This window comes from Leptosomus discolor, chromosome 9 (genome assembly GCF_034619465.1).
Source record: "Leptosomus discolor isolate bLepDis1 chromosome 9, bLepDis1.hap2, whole genome shotgun sequence".
Lineage (NCBI taxonomy): Eukaryota > Metazoa > Chordata > Aves > Leptosomiformes > Leptosomidae > Leptosomus > Leptosomus discolor.
In genome coordinates, this window is record NC_141399.1 from 5792927 (window position 1) to 5808269 (window position 15343).

The 15343-nt window shown below is 41.1% G+C and overlaps 1 protein-coding gene across 2 annotated transcripts in view; it reads left to right on the top strand.

Annotated features, from left to right (window-relative positions):
- Positions 1 to 5186, top strand: part of MDFIC2 (MyoD family inhibitor domain containing 2) — a 43980-nt gene extending 38794 nt beyond the window's left edge. For both annotated transcript variants that reach the window (XM_086470523.1, XM_086470521.1), the window contains exons 3-4: positions 1235 to 1456; positions 4927 to 5186. In XM_086470523.1, the coding sequence (XP_086326649.1) occupies positions 1235 to 1456; positions 4927 to 5186 (482 nt within the window). The remainder of the gene's footprint in view (positions 1 to 1234; positions 1457 to 4926) is intronic.
- The last annotated feature ends 10157 nt before the right edge of the window (positions 5187 to 15343 follow it).

Here is a 15343-nt window from a genome sequence, read left to right on the forward strand (position 1 = left end):
ACCAGTTAGATCTCAAATCCTTGCTTTCCCCTACCTTGAGCCTGATGGTCCCAATGGTTTTTTCACATGCCTTGCAACACACCCATGCCATCCACATTTCCTCCTTCTGGCTGCAAGGATACCACGGGGACCCAATTTCAGTTTCATCAAGATTTTACTGTCTATCAATGTTTTCTGGGCTTTTCTTTAATACATATCTGGGTCAAAGGTACCTGAAAAACAAGAGATATGCAGGATCTCTCTTCTGGCTCCTAGCAGCAGAGCGCAGACTAACTGTTTTCGAGCACTTACGGTTCCTCTCAGAAAGTAATATTTGCAAAACTGAGGTGTTTGTAAAGATTGATTTTCTGTATATAGCTCAAGAGCAAGCATATCACAAGATTTAAGTAAGATAAAAAGTGAGGCTGTGCTTGATGTGAGGTGCAGGAGTTAATCAGCTGTAGATAAGAATTGATGAGGTTTTATCATCCCAGCCACAGAGAGAATGACAGTGTTTCTTGGCCCCTTGATCACTTCAGAGAGTAAGTGAAACTATATATCAACTCATGTTTATCTGTGCCTGAGAAGTTCTTCAAGAATAAATTGAGCTCAGAACTCTTCTTAACCTTTCCCCTAGTTGGGGTTTAAAATTAAGCTCTCCCTCTGTTTTTCGAGCTGCCTCTCTGGCACACTGACAGCATGTGAAGTATCCCATCTTCTAGCTGACTACCAGGCCAACAACACCAGTGTGGATGAAGTTATGGAATACTGAATCTGGATGTTAAACAGAGGCCATATGGCTTTCTTTGCCGCAAGGTTACGAGCCATGGCAAGCTGGCACATCTGCATCTAGGTACCACCTACGTACATGTCGTTGGCTGTGAATTTAGGGAAACAGAGGTGCTGTTGAAAAGTAACAAGGTAACAGTTTTGCCTTCTTTTATATCACAAATTGAAGTTACAATATCACACTTGAAATAGATGTTGACTGAGACAATAGTTCTATTCTCTCTCCTAACCTGATACTACACAGTGGAAGCAAATTATTACTCAGCCTCTAAGTCCACTGGGTTTAAAAGAAAACCTTAGAATGCAATTATGAACAAACTTTAAAGAGACTGAAATCATTAGGTAAGTAGGGTTAGGCCTTGGAAGTAAACAACTGTAGGCTTGGAAATTCTGCATATGTTATTCTTTCAGATCTCTGCCTTAGTATTGCAAACAAGTCTTTTTTTTTTTTTCCTAATCCCACCAGATAACCAGCTTACAAATGAAAAACATACAGATGAAAAGTCTATGAAAGGTATTGTTATGAGTTCTGTCGCAGAATTCAGCATCACAAACGCTTCATCAAAGGGTACCAAAAATGAGAAGAAATTGTCAGATGCGAGCACGTCATCCATTGCTTCCCTGGAGAAATGCAGAGAATTCGCTTACATTGAAGATGACGCGTCAGTACATCAGAGAGACAGTGACGGTATGTTTTATAAAACAGATCACATTTAAGCCCATTTCTAAATAATGCCCATTGCAAGAGCACTATGTGTATCTAACTTGAAATAACCACTTACGTGTTGAACAGGATATCCAAGAACATAGCCAAAAGCAGCATTAAGTTGCCCTGCAGACATCCTGTAATAAAAGGGATGTCTCTGATACATCTGTTAGAATAGATTTAATTTCAGTGAAGGATCTGAAGTATTTATTTAATTTAGGGGACTTGTCCTCTAGTCCAGGCTATTTTCTGAGTTTGCTGACTATCTGATTGGGCCCCTCAACCATTACTGGCACACAGGTGTGTACCATGTGATGCAAATAACAGATTTCATACTCCTTAAAAAAGCTGAAAGTGAAGGAAATTAACAAAAAAAACCCCAATCTGTGCTCAATTAATAATGTTAAGGGCTGGATGGAAGCCAAGAAAACCAAAGGAAGCCAGATTTGTGGTTGTCACTGCATACTCTGCTCACTCCAGTCTGACAAGTTACTGCTTATTCCACACACATACACGAGGCCAAATCCTGTTTGCTGGTGCATGGAGAACCTCCGAAGGCAGAACGATAGCTGAGGAAACTGGCGATTATTTCGTTCCCTGCGCTCAGAGAGGAGCAGATCCAAAGTTTGTAGGTCTCACCAAGGGTAACCACCATGGCTTCAGTGAGCTTTGGACCAGGTTTGTTCAGAGCATCATCTATGTGAGCAGACAGCCACCAAACAAGACTAGGAAAATTTGGAGATAAGGCAGGCTAGCAAAATTATTAGAAGTTCTTCTTTTGTGCTAATTAATCTACTAACATAGAGAATGAGAGCTGAGGTCGTTGTTCTCGCTGAGATAAATGCAGTAATGCCATTTCACAAACAGCAGGGAAAACAGGGGAGAAAACAGGAGATTGCATCTTCTTTTATGCAGTTTGTGGCTAATTTATTTTCAAATATATAAATGAATGCATAGGAATGGATGTTTAATTGCTAATATCTATTATTTATATACATTACCCCACTTAAAACAGGACAAAAAAGCCTCACACATGCAGATTTTTCGAAATGTGTTACATCCATTATCACAGTTCATGGTGTGTGCTCTGATGGGAATTTAAAAGCATCTTTACTGCACATCACAGACTCTGTGCTGAAACATTACTTTATTATTAAAATCTTGTGCTTTTTGTATGCTCTCCTTCCTGGATGCAACCCTAAGAATCCTACCTACTCTCTCCAGATTACATAAGCACCATTATGGTTAACACATTCATGAAAATAACTGTTATTAAAAAACAGACCTTTGGAGAGGGAAAAAAAAAATAAAGATCCTTAATTGATATATAACTTTGAATTTCATGTCTTGCATCTATGTATAGGAAGGAAATTTCATAAACATACGATATCTAAAAAGAATAGTCTTAATTACACCAAGGACTATTGCATAAAATGATTACATTTTCTACAGTGTAAATTTCATACAATTAAATGCAGCGGTGTCACCTTATAAATGTTTCAATTTTATAATTATTTCAGTTCATTTAGTTAGGAAAGAATATAAGCATGAATTTACTAAGTATCACCAAAATCTAGTCATTCTTATTCTGCAGAACTGACTTAGACGTTAGTTGTGCTTGTCTGAACTTAAATAGATCTTGACATATTTGAGTAAGTATTAAAACTGATAACATTGGTGATGATATGCTACTTAGAAAGAAGTTCAATCACGTGCTATTTATTCTTGCTACCTGCTTTAGCTGATTTTTTGTTTTCTATAAAAAAGCTGGAACGATTTTTTAATCTTGTTTTTCATCAAGAACGCTTTCCTGAAAAGAAAAAGAAGGAAAAAAAGAGCATAATTCTGGAAACTTCCTGGCAGTGAACTTTATGTTACGTGAGAGAAAATGCCACAACAGAACCAATGCAGTTGAATGAGTTCACAGTTAGTCATCCTAGGGCAAGAAATGTGGTTATAACCATATGCTTTCCTGAAAGAACCAATGAAAAGGCATTCATATTGTTGAAGGCATTTTTCCTTTCCAAAAACAAGGAGGGAAAAAAAATAAAAACCGAAAGGTCTGGGTCTTTGCGCTCCAACTGGATTCACACAGTCAGAATCTCACACCTGCTCCGAGCCCTGCGCACCCGGAGGCAGCCTCCCCAGATGCTGTAGTTCGAACAGTGGGGAGTTAATGAGTTGATTTTTGAGGGGAACAAATATAACACAAGGGTTTTGTCATGGTGACCAAGTTTTCAGGAATATTCACTGGCTCCAGACATGCATCCTAACTGATACTATTTTCCAAACTTTTTTCTCCTTTTAAAAATTAACAAGTCTGTGAATGAAAAGGTGAGAAACCTGTTTCAGTGGGGAAGTGGAAGGACACTGGGCTGAGAATCCATCAGCACATTGCCCTCTGTAAATGCTGCTCTCCAGACTTGCTTTTCCTCCCTGTCTTTGGGTAGGCAATCTACCTGTCATTAATCATTTTTACTGAGACTACTTACAGAAATTGAACTATAAGCAGATGAGGAATCTGTACTCTTACCCCCTGCCATGTGTGTGGATTTGGTCTTGTTCATAAGACCGTCTCAGTCCTTATCCCAGTACCACATCAAATTCACAAGCCAGGGACTCACTATCCAGTGCATCCAGACCAACCACATAGAAAAGCAAGGACTAGATCTGGAGAGTCTGAGGGCCTGATCCACTCTCCACCAAAGCTTTGGGTGTTTGCACACTGACTTCCAGCAAGGATTGATTTGGACCACAACAGACTTACAGCCCAGAAAAGAATAATTTAAGAAAAAAAGGATTCAGTTCTGAACTCTTCTTATGAAAGCAAACAAGCACCTGAAAGTTTGGGGGGTGTGCAGAAGGCATAGTGTTGATTTTTTTTTTTTTTCCACTTCCTAGAAATCTCAGGAGAAGCCTGATGATTTTTTTATCTTTAATTGCAGACTAAGGTGAAAAAGAAATTAATCTCCATTGTCACGTGCGCTGGTCAAGTAGCACAGGTAGCATCACACAGCCACAGTTCCAAACTCCTGGAAGACTGTGAACACCTTCAGCAGAGCATCCCTGCTGCATGAGATTCACTCCTGTGCTGAAGTTTATAGCCCAAACACTTTCAGCCTGTAGAATCACAGGATCACTTAGTTTGGGAAAGTCCTAAAAAGGTCATCGAGTCCAGCTGTAAACTGGTTTCAGAGTACTTGTGCTCTGAACTTCACTGCCACAGAATGTATTCATTCAAATTATTTTCATGCTGCTGTTGTTTCTCCAGAACAAACAACATCGAAAGTAAAACTTTTCATTTGCCTTTATGGAAGTGGTTATCATCAACGTATTTTTAGCCTACCCTCTGTGCTTCCTTGCACCTCATTTCTGTGTAGTCACACTAGCCTGAACCTGGGTAATCAAGCACGCCCTTGTTCTTATGTCTCGCTGCTTTTCCTTTCTCTTAGATGAATGTGCAACACTTATCCTGGCCTGCTTGTTCTGCCAATTTTGGGACTTTCTTATAATGCTGCCTGATACCTGTGAACATTGGCTGACAGATACCTGTTGTCCATCCAATAGATACTACCAGACCTCCAACGAAGACCATGCCAACAATGACTGCAACTGTGACTGTGACATTGACTGCAGCCTTTTTGAGTCCTGCCACGAGACTGGTGAATGCCTGGAACTTGCCATGGAAATTTCCGAAGTCTGCTATCGCTAATAGGAAAATAAGTGACAAAATTCCTCAAAACTGCCTGAAAGCAAACTGACAGAGTACAAAGGAGATTTTTTTTTTTGACATAACAATAATAACCAGAGTGTTTGCCAACGAGGACTATGTGCATCATGCTGCTCCCACCCTGGACGTCTGTCTACCCGTACCATTCTGGTTGTATGATTTCACAAACTGCTAAAAACAATAAAGGGCAAAAAAAAGGGTCTTCTCCTTCGCCATAGATGACAACAAAATTCCGAAGTGCCAAGTGTGCTCCATGCTTTACCCACTGGCAACCCAAAGCTTTTATAAACCTCTAATTGCTTTAAACACGGATTTCCCCATTCATAAACACAGAACAAATTAGGGCATTATTTAGAAATGATATATATTAGTTCACCTTCCTAATGGATTCATACCTAAACATGTATCACACATTGTTGGTTATTATTAATAATGTATGATATAGCATCATTTTATAATTAAAAATTTATTTATTCAATCTCTCAAAACACACTTATATGCTCAGTTTAGGTAGAAAAGAAAATTAAATTAATTAGAATCCACGCTAGCGGTAATAACAGCAAACGTCTCTAAAAATCGGCAGCAAATTTTGTAGAGGAAGCATTTTAACAGGGTAGTGCAGTTTGACAGTGTATTAATGTGTGTGCCTATGGTTATGTAATAACAGGTTATACCTATTGTTCATTAGTTATAGGCAAGGGCTCCTTAAGTGTAATTAGCCTAAATGGGAATTGACTGCACACTTCCCGAGGAGAATTACCCCGTGGATAGCCAGTAACTCCTTTGCCTGATTTTCATTTGTGAGATTTCTGCAAGCAGCAGAATATTGCCACCTGTTCTAGTGGAAACAGGCATCTCCACCTGTGCACAAAAGATTACAAAATGACAGTATCTATCCTTGCTGTGCTTTCAAACTCCCTCTATCTCTTTTCTGATGGCAGGTCTGATTAATAAAAAGGAAATACATATTGCGCATTACACACATGACAACAAAAGCATGTAAATTCAGCTGCCAGAGGGTGCAGAACACATGTATTAAGCACAGAGGAAAATATAGAATTGCTTGCTCACATTAGATATTTATAGAGTAACACCAAAGACAGTGTTTGTTTTGTACAGGTACTAAAACTTCTCCCCCAAACCCCACTGATCTCAGTGCAGAAGGTCCTGGGAAATCCCAAACAAGAAACCTGGGCAAGATGCGGGGACACTCAGCATTGCTGGAATCATTCAGGTCACTTGTCTAATAATCTGAGTTTCAAATCTTAGTCCTGACACACAAATATTTAATGGAAACAAGAATTTGTGTGAATAGCACCCACCCCCCCCAGCCTACCACTTCTGGAAAATTACTATTTTCCAAAAATCAGATAGTAAGAAGTAGGTAGAACTGCTACAGACTTTGTGCAGGTATCTTACAAAGCTTAGTGACCTAAGGACAACCAACCTTAGAAATGCAGCGAGCAGCCTAGCTTCCCTTGTTTCTGTACTCCTCCCAGGACATCAGTGGGGAGTAAAAAAGGTTTGCTTACTTTAATTGTGACATCAGGTTGTGAGTTGTAGCCACCTAAAGGAACAAGGCCATTAGCCCTTAACTGCCCCACCTGCACTAGCCTGCCAGCTGGGTCTGGACCCAAACCCAACAAGCACTAACCGCCACCACCCAGGAAGCACTGGTTTTGCACACCCTGGGCTGGGCAGTGCTGAGTTTTAATGCTCCGGTTTGTACTCTCCCATAGATTTTTGCGCTTAAATCTCCCGATACTGGCCCTCACCACTAAACTCTCAGTCCAACGTATGGGGCCACTGAGGCTTGGATCATTCCACTTTCTACCATAAGTTGTCCTTGACAAAGTGGCAAGCAGGCATGTATGAGTAAAGACAGGGACCCAAAGTATTTAAGTGCCAGAAAAGGAGAAAACCTGTCCCACATACCATTTCTTAGAGAAGTACCAATGGAGTTGCATGTTGACAGTCCTTGCTTTTGATGCTGCTGTCCAAAAGGGGAAATTTCACATGCAATGGCTGGAAGAAGCCCAAGAAAGGAAACCAGAGGGTGGCATACCTGAGAATGCTGCCATGAGCGACTTAGAGATGGGGAACTTGTCTTGCAAGACAGGATGCCTTGTTCTGGGCCTGCAAGGTAATACACATTGACCATACTGAGCTCACCCACGGCAAGAGAGGTCTCCATCCATCAGCTGTGGAGCTGAATTAAGGACTACTGGCACAAATGCTGTTTTGGTTTTTTCCCAACTCTTTTCCTTGGAATCATTATTCAAAAGAGCTTTTTTTTTTGTGTTGTAATCCATAGATTGGCAAACTGAGGTCATGTCTGCTATAGGGTGTGGGTAAGGTCAAAGACAGAATTACAATGGTCAGGGCCATAGCCATGGCTAGACAGGATCTCCCAACAACATGGATTGAATCACACTGGGATATATTGAGAGTTTCTGTTGCAGTGAATGGTGATGTTTTAAATAATGCAGCAATATCTCCTTGACTAAAGTGTACAATGCCACATTGCTCAGTTTCCTGTTTTAGGAAGCAGATTTTGAGAGGCCTTCTGTATGAGCAAGGAAAGCTTGAAAAACGTGTTATTTCATACAACGTAGGAGAAGCAGCAGCAGCTTATGATGACTTTGTTTTCTGTCATAAAGTTGTTAACTGCAGCACTGTATTTTCATGACAAGGTTCCTACCCTTTAATACGTTGACACCAGAGAAAGTCAGTCAGACTTTTCCATTAACTGTTCCAGAAACTGGGTTTCCTCTTTGGAGAGCCATCCTATTCCCACACTAAACTGACTTCCTAGACCAGACAAATACCCGTTTATCAGATTTGAACACGGGTAGGCATTCCAGTGAAACAGAAATCTTTGGAACAATTCAAGGCTGTCTCTGTATTTTTTATTTACTGGGAAGGAAGGTCTGAGTGCTTGAGTAGGAGGCGTTTGGGTGGATGGCTGTTCTGAACATGTTGGACTCAGCTGTGCTCCCGGAGAGATGTCAGCTCCGCAGCGTGTGAAACCAACTCCTCAGAACAACAAATAGAAGTTACCATTTTGCAAACGGGAACATCGCTCCGACACGACGCCTCTCCTCAGCACCATAAATGCGCTGACAGATTGGTTGGGGGAAGAGAGAGACAGAGATAATAACGAAGAGCTATATTGCTACCTTCTACAGGAAGGGATCATGGGATGCTCTCTAAGGATCTCCTCCTGGAAATGACCCATCAAGTCTCGTCCTTGAGAGGAAAGTATCTTTTCACCTCCTTTCTCCGAGTTCTCAGGACACAATACAGGTTGGGAAGTCAACTCTTTACAGCAGAAGTTGTCATTTGCTTAATATTGTACTGCACACAGAGGACTGAACATGAAAGGCCTCAGGGTGCTTCCAAAAGGTTAGAGACCAGTTATCTCAAAGGAAATGAAATTCTCTGACTGAACATGAGCCCTTCCATAATGTCGTTCTGGTGCCTTACTCTCCATGCACACTATGAGTCTTTTTAGATACGGGGCTAACAAAAATTAGCCCATGTGCACCCTCAAATACAGGGATGGAGAATATTATGTTATCTCCTTTGACTTTCCTCTGCTTCCTAGAGCATTTTGATCGTTCATACTCTCTAAAGCAGTCATAACCAGAATGACCAACATCTTCCAAATGTCAAGACAATGCACAACTCTGCCTTAACTCCAGTGCTGCTTAGGGATTCAGGCTGAGTGCTACATCTGAGCTCTGGAAGACTTTGGTTCTCAGGAAGAAAGCAAAATACGGGAACAATTAAGATGTTTGCAGTTGTATTTCGCCTACTGTTATGCTTGTACAGTATCAAAAAATGTTCAATAGTGTTGGACTAATAGTGTCTGTATCTATTAAATTTTTCTTTTAATTACATGAAATAGGTGGTTCCATTGCTTTAATATTCATCTATGTCAAGCCACCTTTTAGGCCTTTTAAATGCAAGGTAATTTTCCTGTTATGCAAAAAAATAAGTTTACCAAACAGACTGGGATTTCCAGGTACTGCTCCACTACAATTCAGAGTAACTGAGTATTAATCATGATTAGTAATCTATCATTCCTGTGGTTTAAGAAAACAAAAAAAAAAAAAGGGAGGGAATTATCGAGAAATTGCACTTTCTTTTAGCATACTTCATATAATTGCACAACGGCAACGGAACAATTCTACGGAATTCATTATTCTGCTCGTAACGATCTAGATTTCCTTAAATTGCACACGAACAGGAATCGTTGCCATCTGATGCATGTTCCATGGCCTGTGCAAAATGAGTTGGTGGGTGCCAGCCAATTCATAATGGATGTGTGCCCATATCACAAAAAACACCATTATAATTGGTACCCTTAGGAAAAATGCCAAGTTCTGAGTGTAAACAGAGCACTTTCTGTCCCAAGAGCTAGCTCTTCCGTGGTCAGAGTTGAAGCACAATAGAAAGAGCAATGCTGAACTGCATCTGCTGCCTCTGTAAAGGGTTTCACTCTCCTGAGGTAGCAGCTGGCATCTCAGATCCCCTTTAAAATAGGGAGAAAATTCACTCTTAAGGGACACAGTCACTGTGCCTCTTCCCCCAGCCCTCATTAAAGTCATCATGGAGATTGTGCAAGTATAAAATAAACCAGAGACAGTTGTTATTACAGTATATTTGTACTCTTTTTATGTGTATCGAGAAAAAAAATCTATTGTTACTAAATAAAAAATGTCTATTCATCAATCCTCATTTCAAATTTAAGAAATATACAAACCAGAAAATGCTGAAAGTCACTGACTGATCCTCTCCTAGTGCTTTACAGTGCTGAGTCACCATTCTCCTAGTATTGAAGAGGGACTGAGGACTTCCAACAGGCCAGTTCACAAGCCACTAGAGCATCTTGCTTATGAAATAAAAAAGCAAAGAAATGTCTCATGGACATTGATGGCCTGTCTGAGCAGAGCAGTTTAAGTGACAAATACTGTAAAAGTCTGCTTCCTTGTTAGAGAGTCTTGCAACTGAAAGTCATTCACGTGCTTATGCCACAGTATATTAAAATGACCATGATATAAAAGAGAGGGAAAAAAAAACAACCCACCTTATACAAGCGCACAAGAAAATCACCATCAATATCATTAAAATGCAGACTCAATTTATATTGCCAGTTTTGCCATGATTTCTACAAAGTAAAAAATAATGCCAGAGAGCAGTGAAGAAAATATTATTAGATCATCTGTATAAAAAGCATGAGTGATTCCATTAGCAAGCACAGCTGAGAAAAGACAGGATTTAAATCAAATCTAAATATGATAAGATTATACAGCCAAAGTGACATGTCCATTTCAGAAAACACACAGGGCAGGGACAGAAGAAGCAAAACAAAAGTAGAATTTTGGTTTTATGCTGTAAAACTTGTTCCGTGTTACGCAGCATTTTAGGACCTGATGGGAGCATCCTGTTAGCTCCTCAGTTTTGTACTGTGCTTGTTCTAGGTGAATAACAGGGACACAGTTAATTTACAGGGACACACTTTGTTCATCTTTATTGCAGTATATTTGCATCATTCATCCCCTCTGAGAGTCTATGTGCCTTATCACTTGATACAGTCATCATACACACAAATGCTTCTACTCGTGAAACAGCAAAGCTGCCCACAGAACCACAGTTTCAGCTCCTAAAAACTTTTGAGGTCTTGTAATGTGTCTTTGCTCCACGTGGAGGGTGAAGAAAAATGTGCCAAAGGTTGATGTTAAACGGGACAGTCAATTGTTTAAAATAAAAGGATCAGGTTTTCTAGGCTGTTCTCTTCTAGGACAGGAGATCTCACCCTGCACTTCATGAGCTTTTCATCAAAAATGAAGCCAGAAAAACTTCTCTCCAAGAAGCATTTTTTGGATAGTGCGGTGTCCAACAAAGTCTACTGTGTATATGGAGAGAGAGAGAAAGAGGTAAAGGATTAAGAAGCAGAAAGAGATGGGGCAGCTTTGGGTGATGCAACCGATAGCAGTTGTTACTAGCTCGTGATCTCTGATTGCTCCCTGGAACAGTTTTCTCCTGTCAGGGTAATCTTTGTGATATCTGCTGCACCAGAGGCAAATGAGCCCTGGTATGAAAGCAGGTCAAGCATCTGTGAGCCTTTGCCCCAGCTCCCGGAGATTTCTGCTTCCTCATGCTCTGCCCACTCCTGTCCTCATTTACATCCAGCTGATCTCTCTGAAATAAGTTTCATTTGTAAGGGATTTCAACACAGTTCAAAACCGGGAATGGAGAAGCACATGCATCAAATGCATCAATATTCATCTTCTCAAAGATACAATCAAATATTAATCCATTTTAAACCCCTTGGTTTTACTATGCATTTCAATTTTTCCTATAATCTATAACCCATATACACCATAAAGTCATCACTGAGAGGGGAAGCTGGAAAAATCCACCTACCTTTCCAAATGGAAATCAGAAGATATATTTTTAGCTACATTAAGCCAACTGCATGCAGCTCTGCACACTTATGTAATTCCAACATAAAAATAATCCGTAATATTCCAGAGGAACAAATTCAATTCTTAGTCATATAAATTTTCATGTAAGTCCATCAAAACCCATTCCAAAAACGTCTCAGTCTCTCTGAGCACTAGAGTTGGAACAAAAGAGCGAGTCCTTTAAAATGCCTTTGGAGCTTCCAGGGATGTTAAATCTAATTGCCCTTAGCATCGCACCGATCCACAAAGGTTTAAGTCATGGAAAATGTATTTTACCTTTATACAAGATATAGTACACAAAGTTTATCATGGCACAGTAAAGTCAGATCTAACTTACCTCATGCAAATTTCAGACAGAAAGAAGTTAACCTTTGGTGCTTCACTTTGACTAACCAGGACAGAAAAATGTGTCTTCTCATTGCAGACACACAATATTATCTTAATTTATATGACACAGTATGGTACGATATGATAAAATACCGATTTGTGCACTTGAATGTATATGTGTATGTAGAAATCCATATTTATACTCAGAGATATTTATAGCAATGCCTCCGTGTTCCAAGAAGCAAGAAAGGATGGAGAGCGGGCAAAGATTAATTGTGATAGAAAACTTCTCAAGACAAAGCCAGAACCAACATTATTTGTTAATACCTTTAGAAGCTGTATAATTATCTGAGCTAAGTTTGAGCAGAAATTTTCCAGTAAAATGGTTGTTCATGACAGAGCGATCGTTTGCTAAAGCAGACCTTGCAGCATCACGGACAAGACACTGTTGGGAACTGCTCGATTCCCTGGCAGACTCCACGGGGCTTTGGCAGCCCGAAGAAAGAAGAATAACCCAGGCGCTTGCCTGGGAGCCTGGGAAGTCCTTGAGATTCAGGTCACCCATCATTAAAATATAAAATAAGAACTAGAACAGAAACTTTCCTTTTTTTCCCAGAATGAGATTTCTTTGACGATCCTTCTACATGAGTTCTCTCATTTTCTAATATCTATCTGAAACTGGTGTTTTTCCCTACACTCCAGAATCTCTGGTGGAATAAAACCCCCTATCTTTGCCTGTAACGGCTCTGTCATGAGCAGTGTTTTATTGGCATGGGAGGAGACTATGTCTAACCCAGATCGCTCCTAATTTTAAAGACGAAAGAGGGAGCAGTATAAGACTACAGTCTGCAAACAGGAGACCACAACAAAGGGAATAAGGGTGGATTTTTTTCCTCCGAGAACGTTATTTCTCAGCTAGAAATCTGATCTGCAGTGAGGGGGGCCAAGGGACAAGCCATATTTATAACACAGCCAAGGAGGCTGTTCCCTTGGTTCAGTCCCCCGGCACACTCAACGCTCCTAAGCTATGTCTGCTCTATAAAGGCCCAAGAAAACTTAAGCAGCCTTAAGAAAAAAAAAAAAAAAAAGAATTTGCAATGGCACGTCTTCTTAACCAGCATCATGGAAAAGTCACGCTGCTCTGCATATAGCCTTCAGGATTGTGTCTGTAACACTTGAAATCCTGCCCAAGTCTGGCTTCGCTCGTACTAACAGGTACTCTGTGTGCTTCTGCATCTTTTCCTACAAGCAAATGTTGCAACTTTCCTATTGCGACAGCTGTAATAGGCATTCACTTTACTCTGTTTTTCCTTAACACTCCCGATTCCTTTTATATCTAGTTGGGAATACACTCAAGCGCTAATGGCACTTGTTCAGCCATCCAGAGAAGGCACAGCGTCGCCTCTCGAGCTATTTGTATTTCTTCATTTTGAAAATCTGAACTTTGCCAAGATCCAAATGTCTGATATTTAACTTAGATTCATCCCTCTTAAGGTCAGAAGGCACCATTAAAATTATCTGGCAACACAAGATCGGCACCTACTTGGAGAAAGGAGGTTTTAAATCAGTCATTCCTTCCTCTTACTTCTGTTTGGGCAGTAAGAGGGTTCCAGGTGCCAGATAATTAAGTCACCACTGACAGATGAGACAGGTGATAGACCTGCATCCATATGCTATCACTTCTAGTTTGGTAACCTCAAGGGATGTGGCTCATGCTGCATGATAGTGATCTACAGCTGCTGGTGTTTGCTAATCGGTCGGCACAGGCTCCTTCTGCCACCGCCTGATGGAAAAGTCCTACGGGGCTGAGCAGAAATGCAGCTTTTAAGGCTCCAAAGCCATCATTTCATGGAAAAGGACCTGCTCTTTCTGCTGTCGGCCCTGTGGGGTGGTTCAAGGCATAGGGAACAGCATCAGTCCGGTCCTGCAGTCTGAACTGCCTTGCAAGCCACTTCCAAATCTTTGAACCTAAGCATGAAAAATGGCTTGAAAGGTTTAGGAAGAAATGGCACTAATAAGCCCTAATAAGCGAAACCCATTGGCAAGGCAAAGCAAGGAGAGCTGCAGGGGAGCTAAGGGAGTGTGGCGACAGCCAAAAAAATTCAGAAACTCCTTCAGCAAACAGGGAGAGAGACACACCACCACCCAGGCAGGTCTGACATAAGAGTTTTGATCAGGAGCCTTCAAAGTTTTATTACGAGGCTCCTTTTTGTAAGGCAGGGCACAGCAAATACTCCATTTAAGGCTTCTGTGGAGTAGAACCAGAAATATCCAGCCTTGCAAATATCCTCACCAGCCAAGCGCGGAGCCGAGACATGCAAAATGAGCGCCCGTCAGCTTGGTGCCAGCACAACAGAAGGCAGAAGTGCTTCAAGGAACTTGTGACAGGTTCTCTGGATGCACCAATTCGAGACGGGCCAATCCCTGCTCGAAATGTGCAAACTCTCACACTCCCTGGCATGACCGTGCAGCCAAAATGCACATTTTTTAAAAGGATTCAAAGAAAACACGACCAAAGGGACAGGAACGCAGAAGAATTTGGCAATGGGAAGCAGATGCTTCCTAGGGAGGAGAAAGGACTTAGTTCGGAAAAGGTTTGAGGGAAAACTTTATATATAGCAATGAAGTTACTGAAGTCTCTTTTATTGGAGAGTATCTAACTTACAGGAAGGACTGTACTCTAAGCAGTCACACCTTGGAAAGCAGCTCCATGGAGATTCACTCTGGGGAGTGAGGCAACTTGAGTGGTACAAATACCAGTGCCCTGGTTTACCTACAGCAGCTGCTGCAGCCTTCCATCACAACCCAGGTTACCTACTGCTCTAACAATGCCTCTGAAACCTCTAACCCTAACCCAGGGTTAGGCATACCAGGGAAGCCGACAGCTAGAAAGAGGGTGAGCTGGTGTGCAGGGCTGGAGTGGGAAAGAGAGAGAGGGGATCAAAATGCATATAAGGCACAAAACAAAGTACAGAGGCTTAAGATGAGCTCCAAAGTTGCTGGCAAGAAAAAGAAGCATGCCCATCAGTTTTCAGGAGGGAGGTGGTATAGTCCAGGCTTGTTCCTGGCTGGTGGGAAGCAGGTTTTTGTTAAACTTTGTCTGAGAACTGTAATGGTGCCAAGCGCTAAACCAGAAAGATAATGAAGGACCAGTTGACTTGTGAGGGATGGAGTTACCTACCTGAAAGACAGAGAAATGTCAGGTGTGAGGGGAAAGGACCCAGGAGAGGATCAAAAGTTCTATGAGAAACGGAAGAGAAAGAACATCACTATTCTCCTTTATCGCACTAAGAAAGTGCTTGCCTCCATCCAAACAGTTCTTACTTTACTTTCTTCTGA